This window comes from Protopterus annectens, chromosome 11.part0, assembly GCF_019279795.1.
Source record: "Protopterus annectens isolate FY-2018-M chromosome 11.part0, PAN1.0, whole genome shotgun sequence".
Taxonomy (NCBI): domain Eukaryota; kingdom Metazoa; phylum Chordata; order Ceratodontiformes; family Protopteridae; genus Protopterus; species Protopterus annectens.
The window spans coordinates 631359991-631377780 of NC_056745.1; the positions used below are offsets into that span (position 1 = coordinate 631359991).

A 17790-nucleotide genomic window follows, 5' to 3' on the forward strand; every position below is an offset into this window, starting at 1 on the left:
CTATCAGAACAAGTGAACTGTGGGTAGACACTTTGATAGGATAATGAGGAGGTTCATTGGGCCTGGCTACTCTTAGATTGGACAAAGCTCAAGGGCCAGATTGTCTCCAGAGTCATTACAACTATTACCGGCTTGTTAGCAAGCTTCCTGATGGTCAAGTCACTGGCTAGTGCAGAAGTCCTATAAGACTTCAGTTTTGTACCCTTTGTGCAGGGTTGGGGGGAGATAGAAAATTCTGTAGAGCTACAGGCATGTTGGCAACCAGCATGGGATTATGGCAAGAAGGAGCTCTCAATCAAACCAGAACAGTTTTTGTGATTGATTTATAGAAACACTTGATAGTAGAGAGCGGATGAATATAGTTCTCCTGGACTTTATCAAGGCCTTTGACTTTGTTCCACATACATAGGAGGCTGAATGAAAAACTGGAGTGGTTTGGGTATGACCCAGGACTAAGGAACTGGGTATGTACATGGTTGAATGGTAGAGGAAGAGGTCTGGATTTAAGACAATATCAGGCATTAAAGGGAGTAGTGGAGTACCACAGGGGTCTATCATGTGTCTAGTACTTTTCACTGTGCTTGATCTGAAGGAACAGAAACTGGATCATCCTCTGCTGATGGTGCAAGCATAGGTATTGCAGTGGAAGACTATCTAGAGAAGGATTTGGAAAGGTTGAACACTGAGCAGAAAGGTAGATATTGAGCATTCTAAATAAATACTCAGCAACACATTTGAAACCATAAGCCTGCTTTGAAGTATTACCTGTGAGGAGTGGTATCACTAGGATGGAGTAGAACTGGTAGCAGTGGATCAGGAGAATGTGGATGGGATATTATGCTTAGACCTCGAGCATTTTGTGTGGTTGTGAAGACTATGTAATAAACAGTATCTGGTTACTTGAAATAATTCTGAGGAAACCTACCTGAAGAATTCATGGAAGGGAAGGAATATGACTAAAGGTTGGAGGAGATGGAGCTCTTCTCCTGAAACAAAAAGAAGACACAATATTGATGCACAAGACTGAGAGCATGACATGAGGGGTTTTGTTCCGAGCAAAGGTGGGGACACAGGCAAAATATTGGACAACTTCTGGATCTCCAGCAATTCCCCTTCAGAGAGGGTTGTTAACCTATACAGTGGAATATGTTTGTAGATGGAGAGCTATTCACAAAGAGGGCATGGGACAGATGGAGGGGAGTAAGGGGAATGGCAGTGGTGGATGGGGCATATAACATTAAGACACTTAAAAAGGTGACTAGGCTCTGATTTTCTGCTGTCAAACAAATGTAACTTGATGAGCTTGCTTTGGATTCACTGTAAAATGCTGCAGCAACACAGTATTGGTGAAATTGTGATTTTATTATTTTTGTTTGCAAAGTACATAGTGCAAGAACTGAGAGAACTCCTGTTCTGGGCAGACATACATGGGTCTGAGTCTGTGGTGACAGTGAGTTGTTCTTTTTGTTTTCTCCCTCTAGTCCAGCTACAACTTCATAATTGTAATGCTATAGCTGGGGAAGATTGCAATATATATTGGGAGTTCTGTGCTAACCCAAATCCTGCTGTAGTGTTAACTGTTGCATAAATGTGCAATGAACTTGAAACTCTAGTGTTTGCAATGTACATCTTTCTTATGCTGTGTTTTTGTTTCTATTTAAGAATTTTCTCTGGGTGTGTTTATAAAGTCTGCCTTGTATGTTGTTTGTTTTATTAGTGTGGTAAAATGTGCATACATGTCTTGTAAATTGGGGAGATCTTTAGGGACTCAAGATAAGAATGAAGCTGTGGGTCTTTTCCTTTAAACCCCCCACCCCCACCCATATACTTTGCTTCATGTTTGTGCATGAGGAGAGGAACAGAAATGGTAGAGCTGAAATGAAGAAAAGCATACAGAGGTTGTCTGGTATCCCTCTGTTTAGCCAGACATGACCCTTCCAGCAGCAGGAAAGTTTTTTCTTGCAAAAAAGAGCATTTTAAGGAAGTCTTTGGCAAATCAGTATCAACAAGTGATCTACTTTTCTTATAACTAGGTTGACTAAGGAGCCCTATGCCACTCTTTCTACTGTACATTCGTAATGGAATGGGATGGTGTATGATGATCCAGATATTCTTTGGTTTATGGATTTTAGAAGCAACTTTGGCCTTTTCTGTCAATCGAGGGCTTTCACTAGCCAGATCTGTTAAATTTTTTATGGAGGTGGGATTTGGAAATGCATAAATACAGGGAAACATGCAGAAGCTAGTTCAATTTCTCAGTAAAATTGCCATCTGTAAGTTTTTAATTCTATTTTAATCCTTTATTTTTACAGTTGCATCACAAGCTGTTACTGCTACAGGCAAAACCTTTCAGCAGACATCTGGAGGATCAATTGAACCTTACCAAGCAGCAGCTCTTTCAATGCCAGACTGCAGAAATTTGCCATCATTAAGCAATGTTACTGATGCATTGCAACGTTACCTTTTCAGGGTTGGCAGTGATACTCAGTGTTTGAACAGTGCAGATATTACTGTACTTTGTAATGCACCACTGCTGAACAACACTGCTTACAGGTAAAATTTTAGTTTTTCAAGTCATGTCTTTAAACTTTAAGAAGCCACTGGATTGAACTGGTAAATGCTTAGTGACTTTCCACACAGAGTAAGATTATGATCAGTTGCACATCTGATGTTGCATCACTGATTTGCATTGTTACACAGAAATTGGGTAGAGGGAGATGTATAATGTATCAATTCCTCTGATGTGAAGGACTGGAGTCCTCTGAAGCAGATATCAAGTCACAGCACTTATATGGAGTGCATTTAGTAAGGAATTACTGTAATATTACTGTGAAACAGACAGGTTTTAGTGCATGTCTGCTCTTTCCACACATTTCCAATGACAACAGTGCCAGTCATGCACTTGTGTTTTTTCTCATGTTTGGAATTAATTGCTGTAAGTATTTGGGGAACTGCAAAGGCCTCCGTGTGAAACTATATAGATGTTCTTCATCTCACATTGCTGCAGTCATAACCTGTGGGTAGTCCGCTGTCCTCGGTCGGCCTGAATCCCAAAGTATTAGGCTGGCGTCGGTCACGGTCGCTTAGATCTGACGTCAGTACACCTAGGTACTAAAGCGCATGACCAACATCATATCCCCAGTCTTTCTTGCCGCATGGTCCGAAGCAGAAGCAGCGTTTGCAAGTGCCGTTCGGCGTCCTGAAATTTTCGTATTCTGAATTTCAGACCGAAACCAAGTTGGGCTAAGTACCCCATTGGGGAATATTTTTGTCTTTTCTTGCCTCAGTTTAATCCGGATGTCAGAAAAAGTGAATAATTGTATTTCTTGTGGGAAACAGATACCTCATAGGGATTACCACTCTCTCTGTATTCCTTGCTTGGGGCCTGAGCACGACGTAGTCGGGTGTCGCTTTTGTGCTAACTTTAATAAGCGCACCATTAAACGTAGGTTAGATTGTGCTAGGCTTGTCTTCGGTAAGCGGTGTAATTATAATATGCCGTCGGATCCTCCGACGCCTGCTACCGCTAAGAAGCGTAAGGAGAAATCAGTAAAATCTAAACAGGATGAGTCCATTCCGGATGCCGGTTCTTTAGAAACCACGGTGGAATCTGTGGATCCAGCCGAGGGTTCAGTTGAGTCTCAGGGGGAACCTTTAATTTTGCAAGATGTGGCCTCTCAGGAGTTGGGTCAGGCTGAGGGGGCCTCTCAGGTGGCTGTTATCCCTTCTTTACATAAGGTGGTTAGGCCTTCTCCCTCTGTCTCTAAGGTACCTTCCAAGGCCAGGCCTGGTTTGTCTTCCTCTGGCGTCAGTCCTGCTTCTGCAGGTTCTGTACCTAAAAAACACATGCTTAAAATGGCAGAAGATTTGATTTCCTTGATCAGAGGTTTTATGCCCCCTCCAGATAAGAGGCCTAGGGTGGAGCCAGAGGTGGAAGGATTGGAACACTCTTCAGATTACTCAGAGTCTTCGGCTGAAGACATTCAGGATTTTCCCCCTTATTCTGATTCAGATGCAGAGGATTCTAGTCCTTCTGCTTCCCCTCCAGAGGATTTTTCTTTTTCAGAAACTCTGCATTCTATGAGGGAACATTTTAAATGGGAAGGTCAGGATTTCTCAGATTCCCGAAAGAGGCTTAGGGAATTCCTATTTTTGCCACAACATAGGCCCTTGGCTATACCTCCTGTTTTGGATGTTGTGCAGGATGTTTTCTCTGAGGCTTCCCTTAATCCAGACTCTTTGCCTCCTGCCCCAGTTAAGCCAGATAGGTATTACAGAGTGCCAGAGGCTCATAAATATTTGTATAAGAGCCCTAGGGCTGACCCAGAAACTATTAGCCAGGGACCTAAGGGTGTCAGGGCTTCTGTTGTCAAGAATCCAGTTCCTATGGATAAAGACTCTAGAGCTTTGGATAGGTGGGGTAAAAAAGTGTATACCTCTTCCACTCTTGCAATGAGGGCTTTGAATTGCCAGTTTCATATGCTGAAGTACCAGAATTTTCTCCTTAGTCAGTTGAAATCTAAGGTAGATGCTTTAGCAGAGGGCATAGAGTGTAAAGAATTACAAGATTTGGTTCATGCCTCTGATCAGGTGGGTAAACATTCTTTGCAGTGTGGTTTTGATGCTTTACAGGCCTCTTCCAGGGTGGCTGCCACTGGATCAGTTATTCATAGGCACGCTTGGCTTAAGGATCAGAACTTGTCAGAGCATGTTAAAGCTCGTATTTTGGATGCTCCCCTGCAGTCTGAAGTTTTGTTTGGTTCTTCTGTGGAGTCAGTCTTGAAGAAAATGGAAGACAAAGCTAAGTCTATGCAGACTGTTAAGGATTTTTTGCAGGTGCAGCCCCCTAAGTTTAGCAGGAATTGGCCTACTAAGGGATGGGCTTACCCTTCTTCTGATTTACAGTCTAGGGGTAGATCTAGACGTGGTAGGGGCAGAGCTCATGCCCAGGGTTCTTTTAGGCCTAGGACGTGGAGTTCCCCTGCACAGTCTACAGGTGAGGGCAGGGGCCAGTCCTTTCGTAAACAGACCCAATGTCCTACATCTTCAGCTGCCCGATCCTTCCTGTCAGGCAGCTCCTCTGGGAGGAAAGTTGGCACTTTTCAGGCAAAATTGGCTTTTAGTCACCCAGGACAAATGGGTACTGGACATCATAAACCGAGGTTACAAGTTTTATTTCCACACATTGTCCCCTTTCAAAGGCATGCCAGATGTCCCTCCTCAGCAAAAGGTGGAGGCTCACAAACAGATTTTTTTACTTCTACAAATGGAGGCTATCCAGCGGGTCCCTCCGTCAGAAGTGGGCCTAGGATTTTATTCTCGCCTGTTTCTTGTACCAAAGAAAGGAAAACACTTGGAGGCCAATTCTGGATTTGTCTACTCTCAACACTTACCTGGACATTCCAAAATTCAAAATGTTGACTTTGCAACAACTTCTGCCTCTGCTAGGCAAAGATCACTGGATGGTAACTCTGGATCTCAAGGAGGCTTATCTTCATATTCCTATCAGGCCCAGCTGCAGGAGATTCCTGCGTTTTCGGGCTGGGACTTTACATTATCAGTTCTCTGCATTGCCCTTTGGCTTATCTACTGCGCCCAGGGTATTCACAAAAGTTCTGGCTCCAGTGATAGCCTTCTTAAGGTTAAGAGGAATACAAATTTATCCTTATTTGGACGATTGCCTGATTCTTGCTCAAGACAAAGACAAGCTACTTCACCATCTTCAGTATGTTATGGCAGTGTTAAGGTGCCTAGGGTATTCTGTGAACAAAATAAAGTCCAGTCTCGTACCCTCTCAGGACATGTGCTTTCTGGGTGTAAGACTGAATACAGCCTCTCAGATGGCGTTTTTGACCCCGGACAAACAAAGAAATCTTACCCTTTACTTCCAGCAATTGTCTCTCCTGTCCAGGCTGACTGCAAGGACAGTCCTTCAAGCCTTGGGGTTCATGGCATCTTGTATTCTAGTGCTTCCCAATGCCAAACTGCATATGAGGAAGTTACAATGGTATCTCAAAAGTGTATGGACTCAACACTGCCACGATTTGGACACTGTCATTCAGATAATACCTTGCATTCAAAAGGAATTTTTGTGGTGGGCTCAGGAATGTCACCTAAACAAGGGACTCTCTGTGACCCGACCAGAGGCGAGTCAGATCTTAATGACAGATGCCTCAGACAAGGCTTGGGGAGCACACCTCAGTGGAAAATGGGTTCAAGACACGTGGCCTGCCAGACTTCAACATTTGCATATCAACATGAAGGAGATGTTAGCAGTCCAATTTGCATTGATGGCCTTCAAGGATCTACTTCAACCAGGACACGTGTTGATTCAAACAGACAACACAACTGTCATGTGGTACATCAACAAGCAAGGGGGAACCCATTCGTACCCTCTTTGCAGACAAGCTATGATTTTGTGGGAGACTGCTCTCAGTTTGCACCTCACTCTTCAGGCAAGGTTTCTGCCAGGAGCACAGAACTCCTTAGCGGATGTTTTGAGCAGACAGATGGTGGATCCCCATGAGTGGAAATTGAATCCTCATGTATTTCGACAGTTGACAGTGCTTTGGGGGACTCCAGACATAGATCTGTTCGCTTCCCCACTAAATTTCCAGCTGCCAAAGTTTTGCACAAAGCTGTTTCATCCGAAAGCTTGGAAAGTGGATGCTCTATCATTCAGTTGGAACAATCTTCTCGTCTATGCCTTTCCTCCTCTGCCTCTCCTTCCCAAGGTGCTCTTGAAGGTCAGACAGGACAAGCCCTCCATGATTCTAATAGCTCCAGATTGGCCACGTCAGCACTGGTACCCTCTGCTGAGGAGTTTGGTACGGGAGCCTCCTTGGCCTTTGCCATCAGTTCCACACCTTTTGTCCCAGGCAGGCAATCATTTCCTCAATGTAAGGATACAGTCCCTGCATCTGACAGCCTGGCATATTCGGTTCTAGACCCTGGAGGGTCGCAGCTTCCTCAACAAGTTTTGGATGTTATTTTGGAGGCCAGACGGCCTAGTACAAGGAAAGTTTATGCTGATAAATGGAGGAGATTTTTTCTTTGGAGCCAAGCAAAGAGCTTTGATGTTTCAGTACCTAATTTGTGTGTTTCTCTTCAGTATCTTACAGAATTACTAGACAAAGATTTGTCTTTCTCCTCTGTAAAAGTTCATGCTGCAGCCATTTCTGCTCACTATGATTGTGACCCACCATTATTCTCCCATCCTTTGTTTAAGCAATTTCTTAGAGGGGCAAAGAACATAAGACCCCCACGTAGAGCTCCTACTCCTTCCTGGGATCTCAATTTTGTGTTGGAAAAACTTACTTTACCTCCTTTTGAACCTGCAGCTACATCTGAGTTGAAGTTTTTGTCTTGGAAGACTGCTTTTTTGTTGGCCATTACATCTGCTAGAAGAGTATCTGAATTACAGGCTCTAATGGCAGTTGAGCCCTTCCTGATTTTTCATAAGGATAGGGTATCCCTACGTACTAACCCTACTTTTATGCCTAAAGTTGTTTCAAATGTGGCCTTGAACCAATCTATTCATTTGCCTACATTTTATGCTGACCCCCAAAATAAAGGGGAAAAAATTTTGCATTCTTTGGATATTCACAGGCAGTTGCGTTATTATTTGAGCAGAACTAAAGGGTTCAGACAGTCTCAACAGTTGTTTCTTTTGCTTTGGGATCTCAGGGGAAACCTGTTTCTAAGCAAACTATTTCTAAGTGGATTGGCCATTGCATTGCTTTTTGTTATTCTCATCATGGTAAGGAGATTCCGGCTGGAATCAGACCTCATTCCACTAGGGCTACTGCCACTTCTACTGCTTTTTTAAGGGGTGTAGCTACTAAAGATATCTTGGAGGCAGCTACTTGGAGTTCAGTGCACACTTTTTCTAAACATTACCATCTCCCTCTTTATTCCAAATCTAGGGCTGGGTTTGCCACTGCAGTTTTACAGGGCATGTTAGCAGCTCCCAATGCTTTATAATTTTGCCATCCTCCCTTTACCTTTGCTTTGGGATTCTACCCACAGGTTATGACTGCAGCAATGTGAGATGAAGAACATAGTACAGTTTTGTACCTACCATAAATGTAGATGTTCGAAGATCCACATTGCTGCAGTCCAATTTACCCTCCCTCCTTCCCCACTGTAGTTTGGGGTGGTTGTGTGTTTTGGATTGTAAATATTGTTTTTTAGTTATGGCCTTTCTTTTTAGGGCCTTCTGACATCTGGGGCAAGAAAGACTGGGGATATGACGTCGGTCATGCGCTTTAGTACCTAGGCGTACTGACGTCAGATCTAAGCGACCGTGACCGACGCCAGCCTAATACTTTGGGATTCGGGCCGACCGAGGACAGCGGACTACCCACAGGTTATGACTGCAGCAATGTGGATCTTCGAACATCTACATTTATGGTAGGTACAAAACTGTACTTTTTGCATTATGCCCAGATTATTTGTATGTAGTATAAATAATTTCTGAAAAAAGATAGGGACAGAATTGAGTAGAAAATCATGTGAATATATTCCATTTCATAAGACACATCATTTAGCATTTGTTGGTTTGCTAAATTTGTTAAACTTGTATTAATTTCAGAATGTAGTAGCAGACTGGGCATGTGATGGGTAAGAGAAAGGAGTACCTGAGAATATGTTTTAGGGAATGTAACAAATTAATAGATTCAAAAAAATCCCAGTAGAGTACTTGAGCAGATTGTTTGAAAGCAAAATGTTTTAACTAAAGAAACTATTCTTTTGAGCTAGTAGATGGAAACTGAATTGTCTAGACACATTAAGGCTTTACTAAGCTTAATGCTGTTGGTTGTCAAAAAAAAAAATAGGAAATGGAAAACAAAAGCAAAACCACTAAATGTTTGCAAAGGAGATAAAAGATTTGGAGGGTGGTATGTTCAGAAGGAGTAAACTACATGCAAGTAAACACAATAGACCAGGTTTTATTAACATATTTGTGGGTTGCATCCATACACTATATATTTTTTCCTATTTTGTTTTTGTTTTCATGTACTCATTCCTTATTCAGTTCTTCAGCTGTGTCTCTTTTTACACTTATGTTTTAGTGAAATATGCAGCATACATTACTGCACCTTCTATATATGTTTTTTATATATGTTTTTTGTTCCTCATTTTATTATCTCTGATCTCGATGTTTTTAGATCAGTTATATATAATTTGGATCAGAATTCTTGTTTCATTTAGATATAGTTATGACTAATGTCTTTGTTTATTATGACTTGTAACTGGTGACTACAAGGACCCTTGATTCAAGTCTTGATATGCAGATATGCTTTAGACCTATGATTGATTTTCTAGGTAACATTGGATGTTAGGCACTTATGATTAGATTGAGTGCTTAACCCTGGTCCAAAGTTAGTATACAAGTTTGTCTATAGACCGAACATGATTTTTGTTTTCTATTTTTTCATTTTTTATTTTTTATTTTTTATTTATTGATTGTACATATTGCATTTTCTATTATATACATTTTCATGCAAATGATATTTGAACTTTGTGTGTATAAATAATGCCTGTTCAATGGTTTTGTGTTCATTGCGGAACGAAGTATAGTTTCCACTAGAATGGATGGGCCAATGTGTTTGTCCCGATAATCATATTCATTTGTGATTACATATAAGTCTCCCGAACATGATTTTTTGTTTCTATTTATTTATTCATTGTACATATTACATTTTTCATTATACATATCTTCTTGTAATTGATATTTGAGTTTTAGGTATATGAACAATGCCTGTTTAATGGTTTTGTGTTCATCGCGGAACGAAGTATAGTCCCTATCAGAATGGATGAACCAATGTCATTGTTCTGATTTTATATTCACTTGTGTTTGGTTTTACTGGCCATGGCTCTTTAGTATGATTACGTATTGTTCAGAATTCAGCTTCTGAATTTTGTCTTCAGGTTGATATTAATGTAAGCCAAACACCGCTCCATACAATGAAGCTTAATACAAAATCAGTTTGTTTTATGTAAATAATATGGTTCTATGCCTATACCCTATATTCACGTGCTTACATATGCCTTCTATATCCATGCTTTTCAACGTGGATGTGCTTGTGGTGGAATAATCTTTTAGCATTTTATTCAATGCATAAATATTTAGGCTTATGATTACATGCACACAGCCCGATTTATAGTTCCGTTTCTATTGGAGCAGTAACTGCAGTTTGAAACAGAATGGACGGACGAATGTGATTGTTTTGATCACTATGCCCCTAATATTCGGGTCTGTTGATCATGGTGTTTTAATGTAAATATACCCTTAATGCGGATGTGCTTGTGGTGGAATAATCTCCCAGCATTTTAATGCAAAAGTATTTAGGCTCATGACTGAATGTTTATAGTCTGATAAATAGCTCCGTATTTATTAGAGCAGTGACTGTAGTCTAAAACACAATGGACGGAAGAATGTGATTGCTTTGATCACTATGCCCCCAATGTTTGGGTCGATAGAGTATAGTGTTTTAGTTTAAATATACCGTTCAGGAGCATAGATCCTTGAATATTATTTCAAGGTGGACATGGCTACAAACATAAATTGAGTTCAATAATGTGGATTTTAAGAAAATGAGTCTGTTTAGAAATACTGCATGGTTTTAGACTTTACATTTTGATGTTTACATTTATACTACAGGTTTACGTACCTACCTATGTTTTTTATATTGATGTTTTTAATGTTGATGTGCTTTTAGTACAATAGTTGCTCAGCAACATGTATATGATTTGATTTATTTGCTAATTGGCTTGTTAATTGATGGATTCTCCCGCCTTTGGCACTATAAATGATTAAGCTTATGTAGTAAATTAATGAAATCTGATGAAGCGTGGTTTTAACCGCGTGAAAGCGCTTATTTCTGTTTGTTCACAAATAAAAGATAGCTCAATTCTATGACGGAGTAGCATCTTTTCATTTTAATGAAGGCATTGTATTTCTACGTGCAGTATATGGACAATTTTGGCTCTACTATCTGGTGGTTCCCTTTGTTTTAGCTCTTCGAGCTACAGGAATTTCTAGCTGATTGGTCCTGGTGGTTGGTTCACTGCTTCTCTTTGATTAAACACAATAGATAGAATAATGTCCATGAGGAGTGATATTTCTAGGGTGGCAGGACAGAGCAATCTATGTAATGTTAAATTGTATAAGATGACTTCATTTCTCTAGTTTGTACAAAGGGGGAAAACATTGTAATGTTTTTTTGTTTTGTTTTTAGTTGAATGTGTGCTCATGTAACTGCAATATGATAATAAAGATGTTTAAAAAATGTAGTAGCTGATCACTGTTTTGGGAGCATACTCTTTATGCATTTAAATTGTGTATCCAGCAACGTCATAGTGTCACAATGTATCGAATATTTTGTAAGTAAGCAAAATTCCGAACTTCAATGTCAAATGTTGACATTGCGTAGCCTGTCCCACACCATATTGTGTCATTACTATTCCCATACATGACCAGTGCGAATACCAATTGATAAAACATTTTATAAAGCCTCACCCTAGTCCTGCTGCCCACAAGACTTTGATTACTTGGAAATTCCCTTTCAGGTGTGTTTAGCACATTTTAAGATGACTACACTTTGTGCATACAGTGCTGCATGTGCATCTCCAGAAAAGGTGCAAAACCTCCTTTTTCATCCTGTATCTTTGTCTCTGTCAGATTCCTAGCTTTAAATGCTTCTGTTTTCATAAATTTCAGCCTACAGCAAAAATGAGTAGCATCATCTTCCAAAGCACTTCCTGTCCCTAGATGGCATCATCCCAGTCTGATGCCCTTAAAGGGCACACAGCATGCAGATGTGCATTCCCCTGCATATTTTAATAATTATTGTTTTAGCAATGTAACATTAACTTTAACAATTTAATAATAAAACATTAATTTATGTTAAGGAAAAAATGTAGAAAAATAACTTGATAAGTCATCACTGCTAGACTGTAGCACTCCAAGCAAGAAAGGTGGGCTTGATAGGATGCCACAGGACATGCCACCTAGGGGGGCTGAAACAGGTTGGTCAGGCTGTCTCCACTTTCAAGCGTCATTTCCCTGTAATGTTTATCCTTGAACTGTTGTGCTTAGAAAGTGGTCTGTGTTTTAAATGTTTTGTCTTTTACTGAAAATATTCCCTAATAGAAATAATTAGTTGAAAAATTTAAGTTATTTACAAAACAGTGCTAAAATGTTTTTGCAACTTAACGGTCACTCGTCCATTTAACATTTGTAATATGATGCTGAACTTCTACCCTATAGTATTTTGATACATTGGCCTACATTGATATTGTCTTTGATACTTGTCAAACCACTGTTCTTGAAAACACTTACCCTCATTTGCAGGACTTTCTTTCCTGTCTGCCTCAGGTCCTGTGGCAGCTGCATTAATCTAGTTTTGGTCTAATAAACCATGACTTCAAGAGGGTAATGTAAACATTGATGGTACACTACCTTGTGTCGAGAGGCTTGTACTAGTCTTCTTTTAATGCACATTTTAAAATGTCTTGATTTTTTTTTGTATTTTTGTTTTAATCCATTTTAGCTGTAGTTTCTGATTGCATTGTGCATGTTTTGCTGTTGCTTTGTGCTTCAGTGTATATTTTTATTGCTGTGATTGCAGTGTTACTAAATACAGTAGTAAAAAAAGGAGTTGCTTTGCTCTAAAGCCATTGTTTAGTTCATCTCTAGACAAAATATGTCAAGGCAGTATCCTGGAATAAGTTATCCAGAGTTGTCTTACTGCAAACAATATAGTTTGATAGAACGTGAGGGAGACCAATGCTACAGCTCACTCTACTACTTTACTGAGATGTATGCACGGGTCTGTCAGATGATAGAGTTTTCAGAAATTCAAAGTTCATACAACTGAGACCATATGATCAAGTTTCCGAAAACCTGAACATCAAAGAAAATACAAAAAACCCCCCACTAAAATCTACCTTTTTTGTTTTGCAGGGGGAAGGCCCCCCTGCGCACCCATACTCCCTGCATATTATATATACCAGCTCAGAGATATCTCTACAGTGAGTGAACGAGTAAATTTCCTGATCCACACTGTACTGCGATCTCTGCTCAAAAGGTTTGAGTTTTCAAAAACTCATCTTGATTATATGAATTTCAAATTTCTGAAAACTCCTTTCAACTGATAAGGAGCCGTTTACACAGGCTTGTAGTCAGCTGATACTACAGCTGCAGCTTTAGTTGGGCATTTTTTCTTCCCAGCATGGTTCCTTGCATTGTGGTGGTGTAAAGGCTCTGCTGTGTTCACTATTTCAGCATGCTGTTTGGGGGATGTCGTTATTTCATAATGGCCAAATATTCTAATCTGTTTCGCCAGTGAGCCTATTAGTTTTGTTTATGCCAAATTTTTTATGCATTCCATTCTGTCTTGTACTATAGTAACAAAAAAAAAAACATTTTTCTACTGTAGTTCAGATCTCATTGTTGCTCTTCATTATTCCATCTCACCTTCTCAGACACTTGTCTACCCCCCAACCTTTGGACAAGGTCCATTTTAGGTGGTGAAACTTTAGTGTAAACAGTTGGGGAGATGTTTAGAGAGGAATTCTGGGCATCCCAGGGCAGAGAATTCCTAATAGCTATTCAGGTCTTTTTTTGCATGCTCTGTCTGCTGCCCCTCCTCATCCTGAAGAAATCCCAGTGTGAATTATGTATATACCCACTTTTAGACTAGCATCCTTGGTCTTCGCTGAGAACTGAGTATTTCATTACAACCCCTCCTTCCCTTGTGATAGAATAGCTGAAAAAATTTTACTCCATCTTATCTCCTCAAGGATTAGGATCACTAATTGAACTCCATTGTCTTGACCTCTCACAGAACTGGTTGTACTCGGATGTCTGTAGTGTTAATTCCCTGGCCTTTTACTGGAAACTCCACAGTCTGGCTTACATATACACACTAGCAATTTCTTGAGACAAATTGTAACTTGGCTTCTTAACTCATTACATCCGAGTGATGCCTCCAGGTGCATCTGTAGTTAACCCCTACTGACGCCTCTAGGCGTCAAATATTGCTTGTTCATATTTACATCAATAATTCCAAAACCATGCTATGTACAAGGTTTTAAAAGATTTCATCTTAAAACTTGCACAATGGCAAACTCAATGGCATTAATATTTGACCTTTGTCTAGTGTAGGTAAATAGATATTAACTGTTGTGTTCGTGATATTAATTTATATAGATATAATTTTCACATTTTACTAAATATCTCAACAACCAAGTAACACAGACAGAACCCCTTAGCCTCAAATGAAACCTCTCAGCTGGATATATAAAATGCTGCTGACAGTATGTGTGTAACTTGAGTGGTTGGCGAGATATTGTTAGTTGTTTACAAAATATTACAAATGTAATAGTTACTGTGTTTACTGTGACTTACAAAATTTGGTTAAAGACCTAGAACCTAAAAATACTACTACTATAAAAATACTTTGTGCTGAAGAGTTTGCGATTTACACTTCTTTCATAACCCCTATGGTTCCAGAGATGTGAACATTTGTTTGAAATGTGAGGACATAATTTGTTTCTGTAAAAGGCTGAGGCTCTGCCCATTAGAAGTTACAGTGCAAACTTCCTGAGCTCCATTGGAGTGAATGAGTTAAGGCGACATTTACTTCCCAGATTGTCTCAAATCCTTATACATTACTGACCCCTGTTTGACGCCATGCCCCTGTCAGCCTATGCATGTCCTTGCTTTCCAGAGCATTTTCTGAAAAGTAACTTGAACACAAGATAACAAAATGTAAATATGTGATTAGTTGTGTAAAACTACAAATTGCAGTGTTATCAGAAAGAAGTATTTTTTACAGTGATGGTGCATTCATTGTCTTGCTATAAATACTATAGTGTATTATAATGTGCAAAAGCAATTATATTTGCTAAACTTTAACCAATTGAAATTTTGGAGACCATAAAACTTAAACATATAATTAGAATACTTTTGCTAACCAGACTTAAGCTTTTAGATAAGAGCAAGAAATTCCCCCTGAATGCATGTTTGCGATATTTACAAAAATATGCTCAACGTTGTAATTGAGCAATATAAATAACATTGAATATTTATCAGGATGAGCAACTTACAATGCAAATGTCAATGACCATTTTCTTCATCTAACGTTTCAGCTGAAGCCATATAATAGTTTGTAAGTCGCTTGTTTTTTGAAGTATTAAGTACATATGGAAATATTTATTTTCATAACCGCTGACAAATAACTAGCAGTATCTGCAGCACAGTCTGATAGAAATGAATGTAGACAATGTGTTTTCCTGTCTTACTATGGCACTTGGCATCTCTTCAACAGCATGTAGATCTGCTATGTAAATATGAGCATCAGTCTGTGAATATGAATAAGTGGCAAACTGATTAATTTCTTTATTGTAGGGCATACTAGATGAATAGCTTAGTGTAATTTTTATTAATTACTTCTTACCCTTTCTTATATTGCCTGTTAAGTCACTTAAAACCCAAAAAGGTCTGGATGACACATGGAGTGAGAGTTAACTGGAGATGTATAAAAAGGTGCCATAAGCTTAGTAAGAATTACTCTGTATAAAATGCCAAGCAACATTCTTACCAGTTGAAATGGGGAAACTCCTTCCATGGTAAGCCTGGAACTGTTTTTCAGTTCATTCTTTTTTTGCTGTTACAATGCTGAAAGTGTTCATTTGTTGTAATTTCTTGTTTACCCAGGTGTTGTGTCCACATTAAACTTGGTAGTAGTTGCTCTTGTGAGAGATTATCAGTTGCTGTCATTTCCAAGGTGTCCGAGTGCCTTTGCTGCTTGAGTCTTTCCCTTTGTTTAATTGCTTACTATTTGTAGCATGGGTGACTGCTGAGCAGTGCTACAGACAACGCTGTAGTAATTGTACCTAAGATGGGGGCAGCATGAGCATTTTTATCTTGTCCTTTAAACAAGTTCACCAAATAATGTTTCCCTGCGTGATTTGTGGACTAAAAGGGAAGGTCCAACTGATAGCACTTTGTCTCCTCAGGCAGTATAGTAATACTCTTGTGCTCATAGATTATGATCTAGTATTCAACACTAAATGTGAGATACCAATATTTTATTTTATTTTATTTATTTTATTTTTATTTTACATTTGTTGACTGGGCTAGTCCAACTGGATATATGTCCATTTTCAGTAGAGGCCCGGGGAGAAAAGCTCCAACAAACAAACACACTATCATATACAATACAAGACATTTAGAAGTACAGTTGAATGTGCAGATAATCATCCTATACATTGCATTTTGTTACATTTCTGTAGACAGAATCATGATACATTTCAGCTATGGTTAGCCATGCAAATATTTTGCTAACAATATAGTATAAGAAAATACTTTTGTTTTATTTGACTTAAAAAAGTAACTAGGTTATACACTCTCTTAGAAATTAACAGACAAGTAACTAGTTTGTACAGTAATGGCAATAATGCCTTGAGAAATTAGGGGTAGTTAGCCTGGGTTAGAACAAGGGCATAACCACTGTGATTTTAAGGTATGGTTTCAGTTTGGTTTTAAATAATGCTATAGAGGTAATGGAGGATAGGTCTTTTGGGAGGGAGTTCCAGATTTTTCCAGCTGTGTTGGCAAACAAGGAGTCACCTGCCACGTTGTTAGCTTTGCCTATTTGTACAAGTGGTTTATTTGCTGAGCGTAGGGTTTTGAGGTTGTTATAGGGGGTGATTAAGCTAGTAAGTGTAGGTGTGTTAGGTTGGTACAGGATCTTGTGGGCAACTGTTAATTGATTAAATAGTATTATATTTGGCAGTTCTAGCCATCCTAGCTGTTTAAGATTATCACAATGGTGGGCTGTATAGGCAGATCCAGTTGTAAATCTAGCAATGTTATTATAGGATATCGCAAGTTTGTTGATGTTTTTACATAGTTTTGTGTATATAGGTGAGGCATAGAGGAGGGTAGAGATTAAGTGGGTATGGGCAATGGTGGTCCTGGCTAGTGGTGAGAAAAAGGATTTAATCCTATATAGGGATCCTAGTTTTTTGTTGAGTATTTTTATAGTACTATTAATATGGGAATCAAAGGTGAGGTTGTTGTCAATAAGAACCCCAAGAAGTTTAGTAGTACAATCGGGAGATATAATGCCATTGCTTGATGTGACAGTAAAAGTAAGTGGGGAGGTCAGACGTGTGGGAGTGAATAGTAGCATTTTGTTTTTTTTTCGATTGAGAATGAGACATCGATGTAGAAGCCATTTTTCGACTGTTAAACACATTTTGTGTAATGGACTGTAAGACAGATGGTGAGGTGGCAGAGCATATTAGCGTGGAATCGTCTGCATATTGGAGTAGCTTGAGGTATAACAGAGTATAGGTCATTTATAAAAATAGAGAATAGGAGAGGACCTAATATGGAGCCTTGAGGGACCCCAAGGGCAATTGGGAGGTGGGAGGATAGGTTGTTTTCCCATAGGACAGCCTGCTGCTTGTTACCAAAGTATGACTGGAACCATTGAATAGCTAGTGTGTCTAGAGACAGGTTTTTGAATACATTAATGATTAGGTGGTGGTTAACCATGTCGAAGGCTTTTGAAAGGTCAATGAAGAGGGCTGAGGATAATGTATCTTTGTTACGATTCTTAATACAATCTATGCTATGAAATGGTCCAAAACCATGTTGGCAGTTGGCTAGTAAATTGTTTTCTATTAGGTGGTTTAACAGCTGTTTATGAATGCATTTCTCCATGATCTTAGCCAGTGGAGATAATATGGCTATAGGTCTATAATCTGATA

At 39.3% G+C, this 17790-nt stretch overlaps 1 protein-coding gene across 1 annotated transcript in view; it reads left to right on the top strand.

Moving 5' to 3' along the window:
• Positions 1-17790, top strand: part of UPK3A (uroplakin 3A) — a 931143-nt gene that overhangs the window by 83861 nt on the left and 829492 nt on the right. The window contains exons 2-3 of the mRNA XM_044087232.1: positions 593-694; positions 2313-2553. Coding sequence (XP_043943167.1) covers positions 593-694; positions 2313-2553 — 343 coding nt within the window. The remainder of the gene's footprint in view (positions 1-592; positions 695-2312; positions 2554-17790) is intronic.